Raw genomic sequence first — 14,158 nt, forward strand, 5'->3', positions numbered from 1 at the left:
CATATGGTTCTTATAGATATAACTTTTTGTATTTAACCCGTACGTACAATACATAGGGTTCTTATAGATATAACCTTTTTATATTTAACCCGTACAATACATATGATTCTTATAGATATAACTTTTTATTATTTAATATATAAAATTATATTTATTCAACCCGTGCAATAAATGGGGTTTTTAAAGATATAATGTTTTATTATTTAGTATATAAAATTCATTTATTCAACTCGTGTAACACACGGGGTTATAACCTAGTAAAATTATAAAGGAAAGCAAAAAATTATATAAATGAAAATCCCAAAAGGGTATACCCGATACCCGTCGGGTAAATACCCAACGGGTAACGGGCCGGGTATGGGACAAGATTTCAAACCGGATATGGATTTAGAATTAATCATACCCGGCCCATTATCATCCCTATTTTAGTCTTCGCTAAATCATTTGCCAATGTTAGTTTCACCACTTATTTGGCCCAACCCAACGAGTTTCAATCCAATTCACCTTAGCCCCCACTATGAACTATGAAGGAACTTGCTAGAAATAGAAAATCAAGATATGTTGAAGGAATTACATTGGTACACTTGGAAGATATGATGAACCGGGTCAACGCCAGAACATGCATTCACTAGAATAAACTGTCATCAATTCACCACAAATTAAACCCAAAATCTAGGATTCCTAAAGTACATGTTTCTCCATATTGAATGGGCGCTTTAGTTACCGACACAATTTTAAGTAGAAAACCTTGAAAACCAGATAAGCAATTGAACATAATACTGCCCAAATGTAACAAAAGGGAGAAAGAAAATCGGTTATACGGTTACAATTAGAACAAATGCAAAAATGTTATGTAATTCTCACAGTTGTGGTAATCAACTGCTCATTGTCGCGGGGTCAGGTTTTGTTTTCCGGAATTTTGGTGTATAAGATTCTAGACTTGAAGCATGAGACATGTTGACAGGTGCAATGGGGTCAATGAAGCTGAAACCTGTGTGTGGGCCCAACATCCTAGGTGGCTCAATGGACCCTTGAGAGGTTTGGACTAGAGTTGGGTTCACTAAACACCAAAGAGAAAGGTCAAACAATCGTCTCTTCATCATCCTCGTCATCAACTAATGTATCTGCCTGATCAAGCAAAATTAAAGATTCTGTGTACGAGCTCACGAGTGATGAATAACACTGGCCTTCAATCCCAAGATCATTCATGTGTTCTAAGAAGGGGTTATAAACTATAAGTGCATCGCTGTCATCTGTTAATCTCATCATAAGTTCACCATTCCTCCTAAACTCCAGTGGACAACTTGACAAATTCGGTATGTTAACGTTGCAAAGATTTGTAAATGATTTTGAATCACCATTATCCATCATCCATACTTTATATATACCGTTCATTGACCACTCTTGAAGCACAATAAGAGAATCACATAGCTTAAATAAATACATGTACATCGGATCGTGAAATGCTAACGTATTTGGGAGGTATATCTCTCTAAATTCTTCAGTTGACAAATCAAATGAAATAAAAAGCTCAAATTTAGTATCACTGGTACTTATTTTAGTACCAAACCAATAAACCGAACCATCTATAATTACCTGAGAGTGAGGCCATTTAATTTCAAACAAATTATCAGATAGATTACCAACTGAACTTCTCCAAACCCTTGAGCTCAAACTAAAAACCTCAACCAGCCAATGCCTGCTGCAACTTACACCTTTCATCCTCTTATGCGTATGCGTATCAGTAATCTTTACAATCTTAGGGTCACTAGTTGCAGGACAAACCCCAAAACCAAAATTAGTTCCTGCAGGCCAATCTACATCAGGTACAGCAATAGCAACTGATTTTCTAATCGACGGATTCCAAAGAACAGCCATAGCCGTACCAGAATAATATTCAGCATCATCATGATTTCGATAATAACCGAACAAGCATACCAATCCATGAGAAGCACCGACGACAAATGAATCCCAAAGTAGGTTAACAGACGGAGGAACAATAATGGAAACCTTGTTTTGTGGGAACGTATCATCATCTACAATCGAAACATATGTTTCCTCAGAGTACAGATTGTCGTACCTTATAAGCAAATGTTGCGGTTGATCATGGTTGTGGACAGTGTAATCAACAATGAAATCAGACGACTCGATCACAGATTTCCATACTTTTGAAACAGATCTGACCCGAATCAATGATCTTATAGGAAGCCTTTTAATGATTTCCACTTGAATGTCGAAAGGTATGTGATCGGACATTTTGATTTCAGGGTATGAATTTCTAGGAATTTGTGAAGAGGGTAAGGCTGGTATCAAGTATCAACTATGATCGAAACCGTTTAATAAAAAGCGATTTATACAGGTCTTTAAATAATAACCATTTCAGCAGCCAATAAAAGTAGCAAATTCGACAAAACCCCTCACTTATTTCGCCTGCAAAGGTGAGAGCAACGTTAATAATATGTAAAACTAGTACATAGGGCTGGAGTATCGTGTCAGACACGACCTGTTAAGACACGAACACGAAACAGGTAAACAAGAACACGACACGAAATCTTATCGTGTCAGTTTTTCGAAACACGAACTAGAACACGAACCCGATAATAAACAGGTTACACAAACTCGGCCAGTTAAGACACGGAAAAATTTACAAATGTATCATACGATTTGTTAACACACGAGCATGACTTGTTAAGACACGAACACGGCCTATTAAGACAAGAATTCGCCCTGGAGGGGTGGTGTGTGGAGTCTACGGCTGGCATATCACGAACACGAAACAGGTAAACACGAACACGACATGAAAACTAACAGGTCTTATCGTATCGACCTGATTAAGACAAAACCTATTAAGGGTCAAACACGAATCTGTTAAGACGGTGTCATTTAGTGTCGTGTTTTCGTGCCCGTGTCTGAAATTTTAAGCTCTACTGGTACATGTTGTAACGATTATGTGAAGCATTATATCGAACACCTGGTGTACCAATGTTCAATAGTAACAAATTTACCAAGAGAGCAATCACAAGAGTCCAGAAAGATAAACACAATACAACATCAGGGATAGATACATAACTTCAAGCACGAAGCAGCTAACAGCTAGATGGTATTTACAATTTTTCTAATAATTTAGGGTTTACAGATTACAAAATTAACAGCGAACTTAGAAATTAACGCGTACCAGTTTCTCCAAATTGAGAGGTCAGAGATGATGACACAGGGTGGTCGGACCGTCAGGCTGCTGTCGGCGATGGGTGTTCGCCGCCGAAGGCCGTCGGAACACGGTGGTGCAAAGGCGGTCGGTGGACTTCAGTTGATATCATGGCGGTTTATTTTTTGAAGCAATTTGAATGTAAAATATTGAAAATGACAAGATTGCCCTCATTATATTATATCTTTAAAAATAATAATAACCAACTGTAAAAAAAAAATATAAATTATACCCTTCTACAATTAGCAAACTATGTTATATCTCATTTGTTTAAAAGTCATATCTTTAGTTCATTTTACTCACACCCCTTTCATGTTGCTATAAAATTATTATATAGTGAAAGTGTATTGTACAATTTTGCTTAAGGTACACTGTGAAATATAACATGCGTGATTAGTTTTATAGCATGTGTGATTAGGTTTTTTACCCCATGCGTGATTTCTGATTTTGTACATGCGTGATTACGTTCATGCGTAATTATGGGAGAGGATCATGAGAAAACTAATATAAAATCACGATTTTTTTTTTATTCAGCCACTAAAATACGTGCTTAATAAGTATAGAAAAATTTTCAAAAAATATAAATAACTCTTTCACTTCTTGCGTTAAGGGTATTTTATATGTTAAGACTCATTTATACAATAACTTAAACCAATAAAAAGTAATGGAATTACGGAAATAATACGTATTCTTGAGTAAAAAAAGAGAAACAAAATAAAATATAACAATAAATAATTACTTAGTTAAGATTGTTGGATTTGTAGAATCTATTTAGATTATGTGTTGTCCATTAATGCCCCATATCAAATCAGCATGGGGTGTTAAACACCATGCCTCTCCACCATTGAGGGTCTTTAATGGCCCTCTCGTCATCCGGATAACGAGCTAAAAGGGAAAAAAGTGAGGGTCATGCCAGTTGCAACTAATCACCCTTGAATACACTTAAGTTTGAAGTCTTTAGCAAATCTCACAAGGAGCAAAAGATTCACCGTTTGAAAAAAAAAATTTGCTAACAATCAAGTTTCAAGAAATTTAAATACCTCAATACAAAAAGCATTAAAATACCTAAAAACATTAAATTTTAATTTAACAATCTTCGTTTGCACTAACCCTTGCAACCACAATGCACACTCTTAGGCACATTTTCTTCCCTCGTATGTTTGGGCACTCCACACACACATGTTTAAAAGTTGTGATCACTTGGTTGAATGCATCTTAAAATACAAAGACATTCAAACCCGGGTTGAAACACAATATTAAAATATGGGAACATGTTGTAAACTAAAATGTATGTTAATTAACACATTAATTAATGATTTGTTTCACTTTAGGAATACTACCTCCTAATAAGACATCACAGATGATTTACAGACTGGATTCCCTGCACTTAGAAGATCAAGCAACAATGTTCTTGAACATCTCCATAAACATCAATCTCATAAATTCATATACAGAAAAAAAAAACACAAACTTGGGCGCACACATGTAAGGGGGGCGCTTTTAATACAAACATACTCAATAAAATCCCACTCATAGCAAGCTATTTGTCGGGTTGGGGGAGGGTATGCTAGACCCCCGCCTCAAGACATTAATAATGAAATTAACTAAATAGCCAAATAAAGCTATAAATCGTTGTTAAGTGTATTGAAATACTAACGGGAAATTTAAAAGAATATTCTACAATTTGCAAAATATCCTATCCAAGACACAAACCAACAATAGTTTTTGATGTTTAAGAGATTTTAGACATCAAAAGATGAAACTGTATACCCCACATTAGGTCTAACCCAATTCAGCTTAGCCCACTATGAACTATGAAGGAAGGCTGTATACAACTGCACCACATCTAGTAGAGCCTCATACTTTGTTTGCCAGTTCACAAGATTTGAGTATGTAATAAAAGGGAGAAAGAAAAAGCGGTTATACGCTTACATTTAGAACAACAAATGCATAAATGTTTATGTAACTCTCACAATTGTGTTCACTGAGTACCAAAGTGAAAGGTCAAAATCTGTGACGGACCATCTTCTCCAACTGAAATGTTTTTGAGTTTTAAGTTTCCATTTACGGTTCCAAGCATATGCAAGTATTCCGGGGCAAGGACTTCCTTAACATAGAATCTGTAAGGGTAAATACATTAAAATTGAGATACTATCAAGTCAAATAAACAAAATAAACAAGATTCATTAGAAGCATCAATACTAAGCAATAAAAAAGCAAGCATGTCATAAACCTAAAACAGACTGAGTGGTTTGACCTTTGACTGAAGAGTGAAGACTGTGCCAGGCAGGTCAGGTAACAAGTTGAAACAGGCCTGGCCATGACGGGTTGACCGGCACAAACTTTTTAAATTTTATAAAGATATATAATGAATTAAACATGATTGCAAAAATGAGATCATTACAATAACTATCCAAATTTTTGGATAAAAAGATTTTGAAGAGGTTGTTTACGTGTATGCTTTAAATATAGACTTTGATCGACTTTCAACCTTTTGACCTGTTCTCCAATGAGCAAAAACTTCCACCTTTAGGTTTGACATTACATATGCACAAACACCTAAAAGAAATTGTGAACTAAATGAATTAAAATCAAAGAAACAAGCCCACTAAATAAACCATCAATCTGATCATCTACTAATACAAAATGCTAATGCTGCAGGTATGAAGGGATAAGTCAGTTAAAGAAAACAAAACCTAGCATCCCCTATCAAGCCAGGTTATCTAAAATGAAAATAAAACGAACTTTACTGTTGCACTAAAGTTTGTTTTTGGCATAAATGCAGAACCACCGCGAATTCGGAGACATGTCCTGCTAAAGTCAAAACATTAGCAGTGAGAATAGATACAGAAAATTGAAGTGGTCTGTCATAAAATATTACATAATCTTTTCTTGCAAAAATAAGATCATGCGCGTTCAAATATTTGTTTTTAATAAGTTTTGAGTAAATGACATAAACATTGTGTGACTAGGGTCAAACCACAAGGACTATTTGTTTAACTAACTCTAAAAATAAACATGTCAAAAGGGCTTTAATCCCTATATCAAGCGCTTAAGGTTGCTAAAATCTTCTTGACTATCAACAAGATATTTCCATACATTAATGTGCAAAAAAAACAGAACTCACAGATAAGACAAGGGTGTTCACCTTTAAATAACGAAATGGGATCTGTTTTAAATATCATGAAGTAATTGCTCTTTGATCTCTATATCTTTCTTCCTTGCTCAACACTAACCTCTTCATCATCCTCGTCATCAACTACCGTATCTAACTGATTAATCAGAATTAAAGATTCTGTGTACGAGGTCACGGCTAATGTATGACATTGGCTTTCAATCCCAAGATCATTGATGTGTTCTGAGAAGGGGTCATAAGCTATAAGCCCTTCAAAATCTCCAGTGTTATTTTCCATTCTCATCATAAGTTCACCGTTCCACCTAAATTCCAATGGCCGACTTAAACAATATGATGGTTTGTCAATGGTGAAAACCTTTGTAAACGATTTTGAATCGCCATTTTCCATCATCCACACTTCAATTATATCGTCCATTAACCACTCCTGAAGCACGGCAAGAGAATCACAAAGGTTGAATACATGCAACCCCGTTGAATCATGGAATGCTAACTCATTAGGGAGGTATATCTCTCTAAATTCTTCACTTGTCAAATCAAATGAAATAAGAAAACAAAATCCAGTATCACTACCAATGGCGTCTCCAACACCAAACCAGTAATAAAAACCACGTATGGTTACCTGAGAGCGAGGCCCCATGAAATCAGCTAGGCTATCAGACAGATTACCAAATGAGTTTCTCCAAACCCCAGAGCTTAAACTAAAAACCTTAACCTGCCAACGGCTGCTACAAGCTACATCTTTCATCTTCCTTTCGGTAATCTTTACAATCTTAGGGTCACTAGTTGCAGGGCAAACCCCAAAACCAAAAATCGGTTCATCATATCCATCCACATCAGGTACAGGGATAGCAACTGATTTTCTAATCGAAGGATTCCAAAGAACAGCCGTCGCCTCTCCAGGAGGATATTCAGCATCATCGTCATACCGATAAAAACCGAACAAGCAAACCAATCCACAAGAGGCACCGACGACATATGAATTCCAAAGTAGGTCAACCGACAAAGGAACAGCAAGAGAAACCTTGTTTTGAGGGAACGTATCATCCTCTACAATCGAATCATATGTTTCCTCACCGTACACATTGTAGTACTTTATAAGCAAATGTTGCGGTTGATCATGGTTATGGACGGTGTACTCAGCAATGAAATCAGAAGACTCGATAACACATTTCCATGCTTTTGAAACAGATCTGGCCCGAATCAATGATCTTATAGGAAGCCTTTTGATGATTTCCATTTGAATCTCGAAAGGTATGTGATCAGACATTTCTATTTCGGGGTATCAATTGTGATCGAAACCGTTTAATGCAAAGTAGCAAATAATAACCATTTCAGCAGAGCCAATAAAAGTAGCAAATTCGACAAAACCACTCACTTATTTAGCCTGCAAAGGTGAATGCAACATTAATAATATGTAAAGCTAGTACATTTTGTGTGGAGCATTATGTCGAACACCTGGTGTACCAACGTCCAATATAACAATATTATCAAATAGAGAGCAATTACATTACATGAGAATATAAAGATAGACACAGTACCATTTAGGGGTTTACGGAATACATAGATGATATTAACAATTTTTTTCTCATAGTTTAGGGTTTGTAGATTACAAGATTAACAGTGAACTTAGACATTAAAGCGTACCAGATTCTCCAAATTGAATGGTCAGAGATGATGAGATAGGGTGGCCGGACCGTCAGACTGCCGTCGAGGACGGTGGTCGCCGCCGTAGCCCGTCGGAACGCGGTGGTTGGTGGAATTCAGTTATGACGTTAAGTTTAAGGTCGTTTGGTTTGAATATCAAAAATAAAGGGGGTGTTTGGGTTAGCTTATTTTGTAGTAACTTATAGACTTGAGTAAATTGTTATTTTAGTTCCTGAAGTTCAGTCTAAATTCTCTTTATGGTCCAAATTGCAATTTTAGTTCAATTAGTTTTTTTTTTCATTTTCTGGGTCTCTAACTTTTCCATTTTCTTGTCATTTAGATCACATTATCTAACTCAGTCTAAAAATCTGGTTATAAACAGGGGTATTTTTAGCATAACTTTTGTGTACTGATAACCAGGGGTAGCTTACAACATAATTTATAAACCTCATAATAATTTAATGTCAAAAATCCCCCTGATTATAGCCTGGTTTTTAGACTAAGTTAGGCAATGTGATAAAATGGCATGAAAAAGAAAAAGTCAGGACCCAGAGGAGAAAAAAAAAACTTTTTGGACTAAAAAAGAGCAATTTTGACAAGCAAGTATTATATGACTAGATGATTACTTTTGCATATGTTATTTTCATGTACATTTAAATCTCCGAATCTATAATCTTCCGTAAAATCTCCATACTCATCCACCAATATTTCTTCGTGTAGGAGGACAAGGTGCTCCAAATTAACCTACCAACAACTCTCGCGGAATTAACAAGTGAAAAGCTTACAAAACGGTGAGTATACTCAGAGGCAAATGTCTGAACCATTTAGACATCTGCTCACGAAACAATCTAAACCATTAAATTAAATATTAAACTAGTAAGAAGTCTAAACAATTAAGAGCTCGTTAAAACAAACATCCCCTTAGTCGTTAAAAAAAATCTTAAAACTTTGACGAATTATGTTATTGAATAGATCTAGATCTATTCAATAACATAATTCGTCAAAGTTTTAAGATTTTAAGACACCATTGACACCACTCGCCACTGCATTCATTGTTGTTGCCGCCATAACATCGTTCTTTAATCCCAACATAATTTCTTGAGTAAACTTCCGTTTTGCTCCCTGTGATTTGGTCACTTTAACGGTTTTGCCCCAAACCTTTAAAAATAGCCATTTTACTCCCTGATATTTTTGTTTTGTTGCCAGTTTGCTCCTTGCGAGGTTTGGACTAGAGTTGGGTTCACTCACTAAACACCAAAGTGAAAGGTCAAAATCTGTGCTCATCTTCTCTAACTAATATGTTTGTGAGTTTAAGGTCTCCATGTACTATTCCAAGCATATGCAAGTATTCTGGGGCAAGGACTTCCTCAACATAGAATCTGCATGGGTAACTATATTAAAACTGAGTTACTGGTAGGTCAAATAAACAAGATTCATTTGAAGCATTGATAAATTATCATTAAAAAAAGCATGCATTTCATAAACCTAAGACAGCTTGAGTGGTTTGACTAACAGCATTCACATTGGACACTTTATCTCTATCTATATAAGGGTAAATTACACTTTTCGTTCTTTATTCTTTATGTTTGTATCGGATTGCAGTGGATACCCTTTAACTTTAATAATTACAGTCACAGTCCTTTATTTGGAAAACTCATTACACCCTACGTCCTTTAACACTAACCCGGTTAAAATTTTCAGTTAAGTTATACATGTGCCTTGCACATGATGGTAAGTTGGTAATTTTACCAGTAAAAGATTAATTTATATTTATACACAGACATAAAGTATAATCACTCTGGCCCTTCCTCTCCAAAAAGCCCTCTCTCTAGACCTAAAACCTAAACGCCTCACCACCGTAATCCAGCCACCGGTCACACACTATCTAAACACCCGGAAGCGCTCTCACTCTAAACACTGCTGTCGGAGTTACCATTCCAGCCACAACATAAACCACCATCACTCCGGTCCTTCTTCTCCGTCTCTGACCGCTAAAGTCGCTGTCACTACACACGAATACCAGATCTGGAACCCTATCCGATCATGGTTTGTTTTTTCCTTTTTGTTTGTTGGTTTTTGATTTATTATTTTTAAACAAGGATTTGCCTGTCAAGAACTCTAATTTGGTGAGATATGTATGTAGATCTGTAAATGTTAGTTGATGTAATTTGGTTCATGTAGGCTGGTGGTCATTGTTGGTTGTTAATAAAATTCGAACTTCTAGAAAAAAAAACTCTAATTTTGATCCCATGGTTCATGCGTATTCTCTTAGGATTCCTTGATTTAAAATCTGGTGAAAACCATATCATTTATTAATGTTTAGTGGAAGTGTTTTATAAATGAGAAATCATGACTGTCAATAGGTCTGTTTGTGTGGTGGTGGCAGTGGTGATAGTGTGGATGGCAGGTGGTGGTGGTGGTGGCAAATGCAGAAGAAGAAGAAGAAGAAGAAGAACAATAAGAAAATGATAAGGTTTTATTTATAAATATATTTAAAGAAAAGGGTAGCGTAAAATTACCAACTTACCCTCATGTGCAAAGCACATGTATAATTTAACTGAAAATTTTAACCGGGTTAGTGCTAAAGGACGTAGTGTGTAATGAGTTCTCCAAATAAAGGACTGTAACTGTAATTATTAAAGTTAAAGGGTATCCATCGCAATCTGATATAAACATAAAGGACGAAAAATGTAATTTACCCTCTATATAATTACACTAAAAATTACTATCTTTTCTCTTTTTATTTTTCAATTAAATAATACTTTTCCACTTTTATCATTACCTTGTCTATTTTTTCACTCACAACAACTTTCAAAAATATAAAAAATTATAGAGAATGAATAGTGTTTTCTCCAAATTTACTAAGACAAGGGTGTTCACCTTTAAATAACGAAATGGGATCTGTTTGAAATATCATGAAGTAATTGCTCTTTGATCTCTATACCCTTCTTCCTTGCTCAACGCTCACCTCTTCATCATCCTCGTCATCAACTACTGTATCTAACTGATTAATCAGAATTAAAGATTCTGTGTACGAGGTCACGGCTAATGTGTGACATTGGCTTTCAATCCCAAGATCATTGATGTGTTCTGAGAAGGGGTCATAATCTATAAGCACTTCAAACTCTCCAGCGTTATTTTCCATTCTCATCATAAGTTCACCGTTCCACCTAAATTCCAATGGCCGACTTAAACAATATGATGGTTTGTCAATGGTGAAAACCTTTGTAAACGATTTTGAATCACCATTTTCCATCATCCACACTTCAATTATATCGTCTATTAACCACTCCTGAAGCACAGCAAGACAATCACAAAGGTTGAATACATGCAACCCCGTTGGATCATGAAATGCTAACTCATTAGGGAGGTATATCTCTCTAAATTCTTCACTTGTCAAATCAAATGAAATAAGAAAACAAAATCCAGTATCACCACCAATGGCGTCTCCAACACCAAACCAGTAAAAAAAACCACGTATGGTTACCTGGGAGCGAGGCCCCATGAAATCAGCTAAGCTATCAGACAGATTACCAAATGAGTTTCTCCAAACCCCAGAGCTTAAACTAAAAACCTTAACCTGCCAACGGCTGCTACAAGCTACATCTTTCATCTTCCTTTCGGTAATCTTTACAATCTTAGGGTCACTAGTTGCAGGGCAAACCCCAAAACCAAAAGTCGCTTCATCATATCCATCCACATCAGGTACAGGGATAGCAACTGATTTTCTAATCGAAGGATTCCAAAGAACAGCCGTCGCCTCTCCAGGAGGATATTCAGCATCATCGTCATACCGATAAAAACCGAACAAGCAAACCAATCCACAAGAGGCACCGACGACATATGAATTCCAAAGTAGGTCAACCGACAAAGGAACAGCAAGAGAAACCTTGTTTTGAGGGAACGTATCATCCTCTACAATCGAATCATATGTTTCCTCACCGTACACATTGTGGTACTTTATAAGCAAATGTTGCGGTTGATCATGGTTATGGACGGTGTACTCAGCAATGAAATCAGAAGACTCGATAACACATTTCCATGCTTTTGAAACAGATCTGACCCGAATCAATGATCTTATAGGAAGCCTTTTGATGATTTCCACTTGAATCTCGAAAGGTATGTGATCAGACATTTCTATTTTGGGGTATCAATTGTGATCGAAACCGTTTAATGCAAAGTAGCAAATAATAACCATTTCAGCAGCCAATAAAAGTAGCAAGTTCGACAAAATCAATCACTTATTTCGCCTGCAAAGGTGAATGCATTGCAACATTAATAATATGTAAAACTAGTACATTTTGTGTGGAGCATTATGTCGAACACCTGGTGTACCAATGTCCAATATTATCAAATAGAGAGCAATTACATGAGAATATAAAGATAGACACAGTACCATTTAGGGGTTTACGGAATACATAGATGATATTAACAATTTTTTTCTCATAATTTAGGGTTTGTAGATTACAAGATTAACAGTGAATTTAGACATTAAAGCGTACCAGATTCTCCAAATTGAATGGTCAGAGATGATGAGATAGGGTGGCCGGACCGTCAGACTGCCTTCGAGGACGGTGGGCGCCGCCGTAGCCCGTCGGAACGCGGTGGTGAGTATTAGTAACGAACTACGCGAGGGTTTGATCCGATGGGAAGTGGTCGGTTTTGACTAGAATTGGCAAAGCTCTTCCATTCTATTTTAAAAAAGATTACAGACATTTATAAAAAATGTTTTTTAATTTGTATTTAAAAAACATATTTTTTAAAAAGAGACACTTTTCAAATAGTATTTTGATTATGCTTTTTTATTGAACATCTTTATAAATAAATACTAAAGTTTTTATAGAAACAATAAAATAAGTTTTGAACTCTCTTTTAAAAAAAATCTATATTATGTTTTTCCCTAGTATATATTTTAAAGATCCTACTTTTATAATTTTTAGTACTTTAAATGTGTTTATAAAATAATTAACAATTTTTATCTATTAAAAAGTAATAAAGTTTTTTTCTTTTAAAATAGTGTTTATAGCCCTAACACATATTAATCATTCAAACCATCTATGTAAGTGAACAAGTAAACAATAGGTTCTAAAATAATTTTATCAAACTATAAATTAACAATCTATATAAGTTCAAATTTAATTAGTGTAAGGAGTATGTTATAAAGAAGTTAAAAGCAGTTTAGGACTTTTGATCGAAGTGAACACTTTAAAAAATATTTTTTTTAAATTAATATAAAAAACAAACAATAATTTTGAAAAAAAAAAAACGTCTACAATATTTTTTGACACTTTTGAATTTGTTTTGTAACAAAAAGAATACTTTTAAAAAATATGACATGTATAGGGGGTAAATATGATAAATATAAATGTGATTTTATGGAAAGGGGGTATGAAAAGTAACAAAAAGGGTACATTTAGTAGCCCCTTTAAATTTTAAGATGGATTAAGATGGGTCAAACAAATTTAGTTAATAGATATTATAGATTAGAATGGGTTATGAAGTAATGGATAAAGAAATTGTAGGTCAGGATGTATATGAGATAAAACCCAAACAGATCAGGATGGGTATGAGTGAAAATCACTAAACTATTTACTACCCGTAGATATCTCTTCACAGCTGTAACTTCACCAATCACCGATGTATTACTTTCCCGTCGTTTTTTGTTTAAAAATAATAAAAATAATAAGAAAACTAAAAATAATAAAAAAAAATCTAATTGAGGGATTTGTATATAGTTGCATGTGAGTTTTGACTTTTGAGATACCTAAAGGTATCATATGCCTAAAAGAGCGTGAATTTGCAAACAATAGCAAATGAAATACCTGATGTATTCACAAACGCAAATGGGGAGACAAACAGGGGCGCAACTTCTAGTGGGCGGGAGGGGGCAGCCGATCGAACTTTTCGCTCGATAATGGAGAGTATGTAGTTTACGTATAAATTTTTTTGGGTATATGCGTTTTCGAACCCCTGGTCGGAAATCTCAAGCTTCGCCACTGGTGACAAATCAAATATACCAACACCAAATCACCTGCTTGAATTGAAGTAATCATAAAATGATTACAATATCGATAAAATGTGGGAGGTAACTGGTTCCAAAAGATAAACATATAACATGGAAAGATCAGAGTAAAGCTGTTAGTATAACCCCTATAAATACAAAACCCTAGAAG

General features: G+C 35.3%; 3 protein-coding genes across 6 annotated transcripts; all 3 read right to left on the minus strand.

Annotated features, from left to right (window-relative positions):
- Positions 1 to 610: 610 nt before the first annotated feature.
- Positions 611 to 3,327, minus strand: LOC118479232 (F-box/kelch-repeat protein At3g23880-like). Its single transcript, XM_022130783.2, has 2 exons — positions 3,176 to 3,327; positions 611 to 2,430 (listed from the first exon to the last, which is right to left on the minus strand). Exon 2 carries the CDS (start codon positions 2,254 to 2,256, stop codon positions 1,081 to 1,083), a length of 1,176 nt encoding a protein of 391 aa, XP_021986475.1. The 5' UTR covers positions 2,257 to 2,430; positions 3,176 to 3,327; the 3' UTR covers positions 611 to 1,080.
- Positions 3,328 to 4,913: 1,586 nt separating this feature from the next.
- Positions 4,914 to 8,176, minus strand: LOC110882875 (F-box protein At5g10340). 3 transcript variants are annotated; one of them, XM_022130780.2, is made up of 3 exons: positions 7,986 to 8,176; positions 6,354 to 7,725; positions 4,914 to 5,325 (listed from the first exon to the last, which is right to left on the minus strand). In XM_022130780.2, the coding sequence occupies exon 2, from the start codon at positions 7,606 to 7,608 to the stop codon at positions 6,412 to 6,414; it is 1,197 nt and encodes a 398-aa protein (XP_021986472.1). In that variant the 5' UTR covers positions 7,609 to 7,725; positions 7,986 to 8,176; the 3' UTR covers positions 4,914 to 5,325; positions 6,354 to 6,411. The 3 variants fall into 3 exon arrangements, with proteins under 3 accessions (XP_021986472.1, XP_035831790.1, XP_035831789.1); XM_035975897.1 differs by lacking the exon at positions 4,914 to 5,325 and adding an exon at positions 5,746 to 5,764; XM_035975896.1 differs by lacking the exon at positions 4,914 to 5,325 and adding an exon at positions 5,824 to 6,016.
- A 642-nt stretch (positions 8,177 to 8,818) lies between these two features.
- Positions 8,819 to 12,677, minus strand: LOC110882857 (putative F-box protein At1g32420). Of its 2 annotated transcripts, none has more exons than XM_022130768.2 (4): positions 12,488 to 12,677; positions 10,866 to 12,235; positions 9,011 to 9,364; positions 8,819 to 8,931 (listed from the first exon to the last, which is right to left on the minus strand). In XM_022130768.2, the coding sequence occupies exon 2, from the start codon at positions 12,118 to 12,120 to the stop codon at positions 10,924 to 10,926; it is 1,197 nt and encodes a 398-aa protein (XP_021986460.1). In that variant the 5' UTR covers positions 12,121 to 12,235; positions 12,488 to 12,677; the 3' UTR covers positions 8,819 to 8,931; positions 9,011 to 9,364; positions 10,866 to 10,923. The 2 variants fall into 2 exon arrangements, with proteins under 2 accessions (XP_021986460.1, XP_021986464.1); XM_022130772.2 differs by having other exon boundaries at positions 9,011 to 9,376.
- Between the last annotated feature and the right edge of the window lie 1,481 nt (positions 12,678 to 14,158).

This window comes from Helianthus annuus, chromosome 1 (genome assembly GCF_002127325.2).
Source record: "Helianthus annuus cultivar XRQ/B chromosome 1, HanXRQr2.0-SUNRISE, whole genome shotgun sequence".
Lineage (NCBI taxonomy): Eukaryota > Viridiplantae > Streptophyta > Magnoliopsida > Asterales > Asteraceae > Helianthus > Helianthus annuus.

What these genes read in the sequence shown, in the direction of transcription:
- LOC118479232 (XM_022130783.2), bottom strand. Translation starts at nt 2,256, where the DNA reads ATGTCCGATCACATACCTTTCGACATTCAAGTGGAAATCATTAAAAGG.
- LOC110882875 (XM_022130780.2), bottom strand. Translation starts at nt 7,608, where the DNA reads ATGTCTGATCACATACCTTTCGAGATTCAAATGGAAATCATCAAAAGG.
- LOC110882857 (XM_022130768.2), bottom strand. Translation starts at nt 12,120, where the DNA reads ATGTCTGATCACATACCTTTCGAGATTCAAGTGGAAATCATCAAAAGG.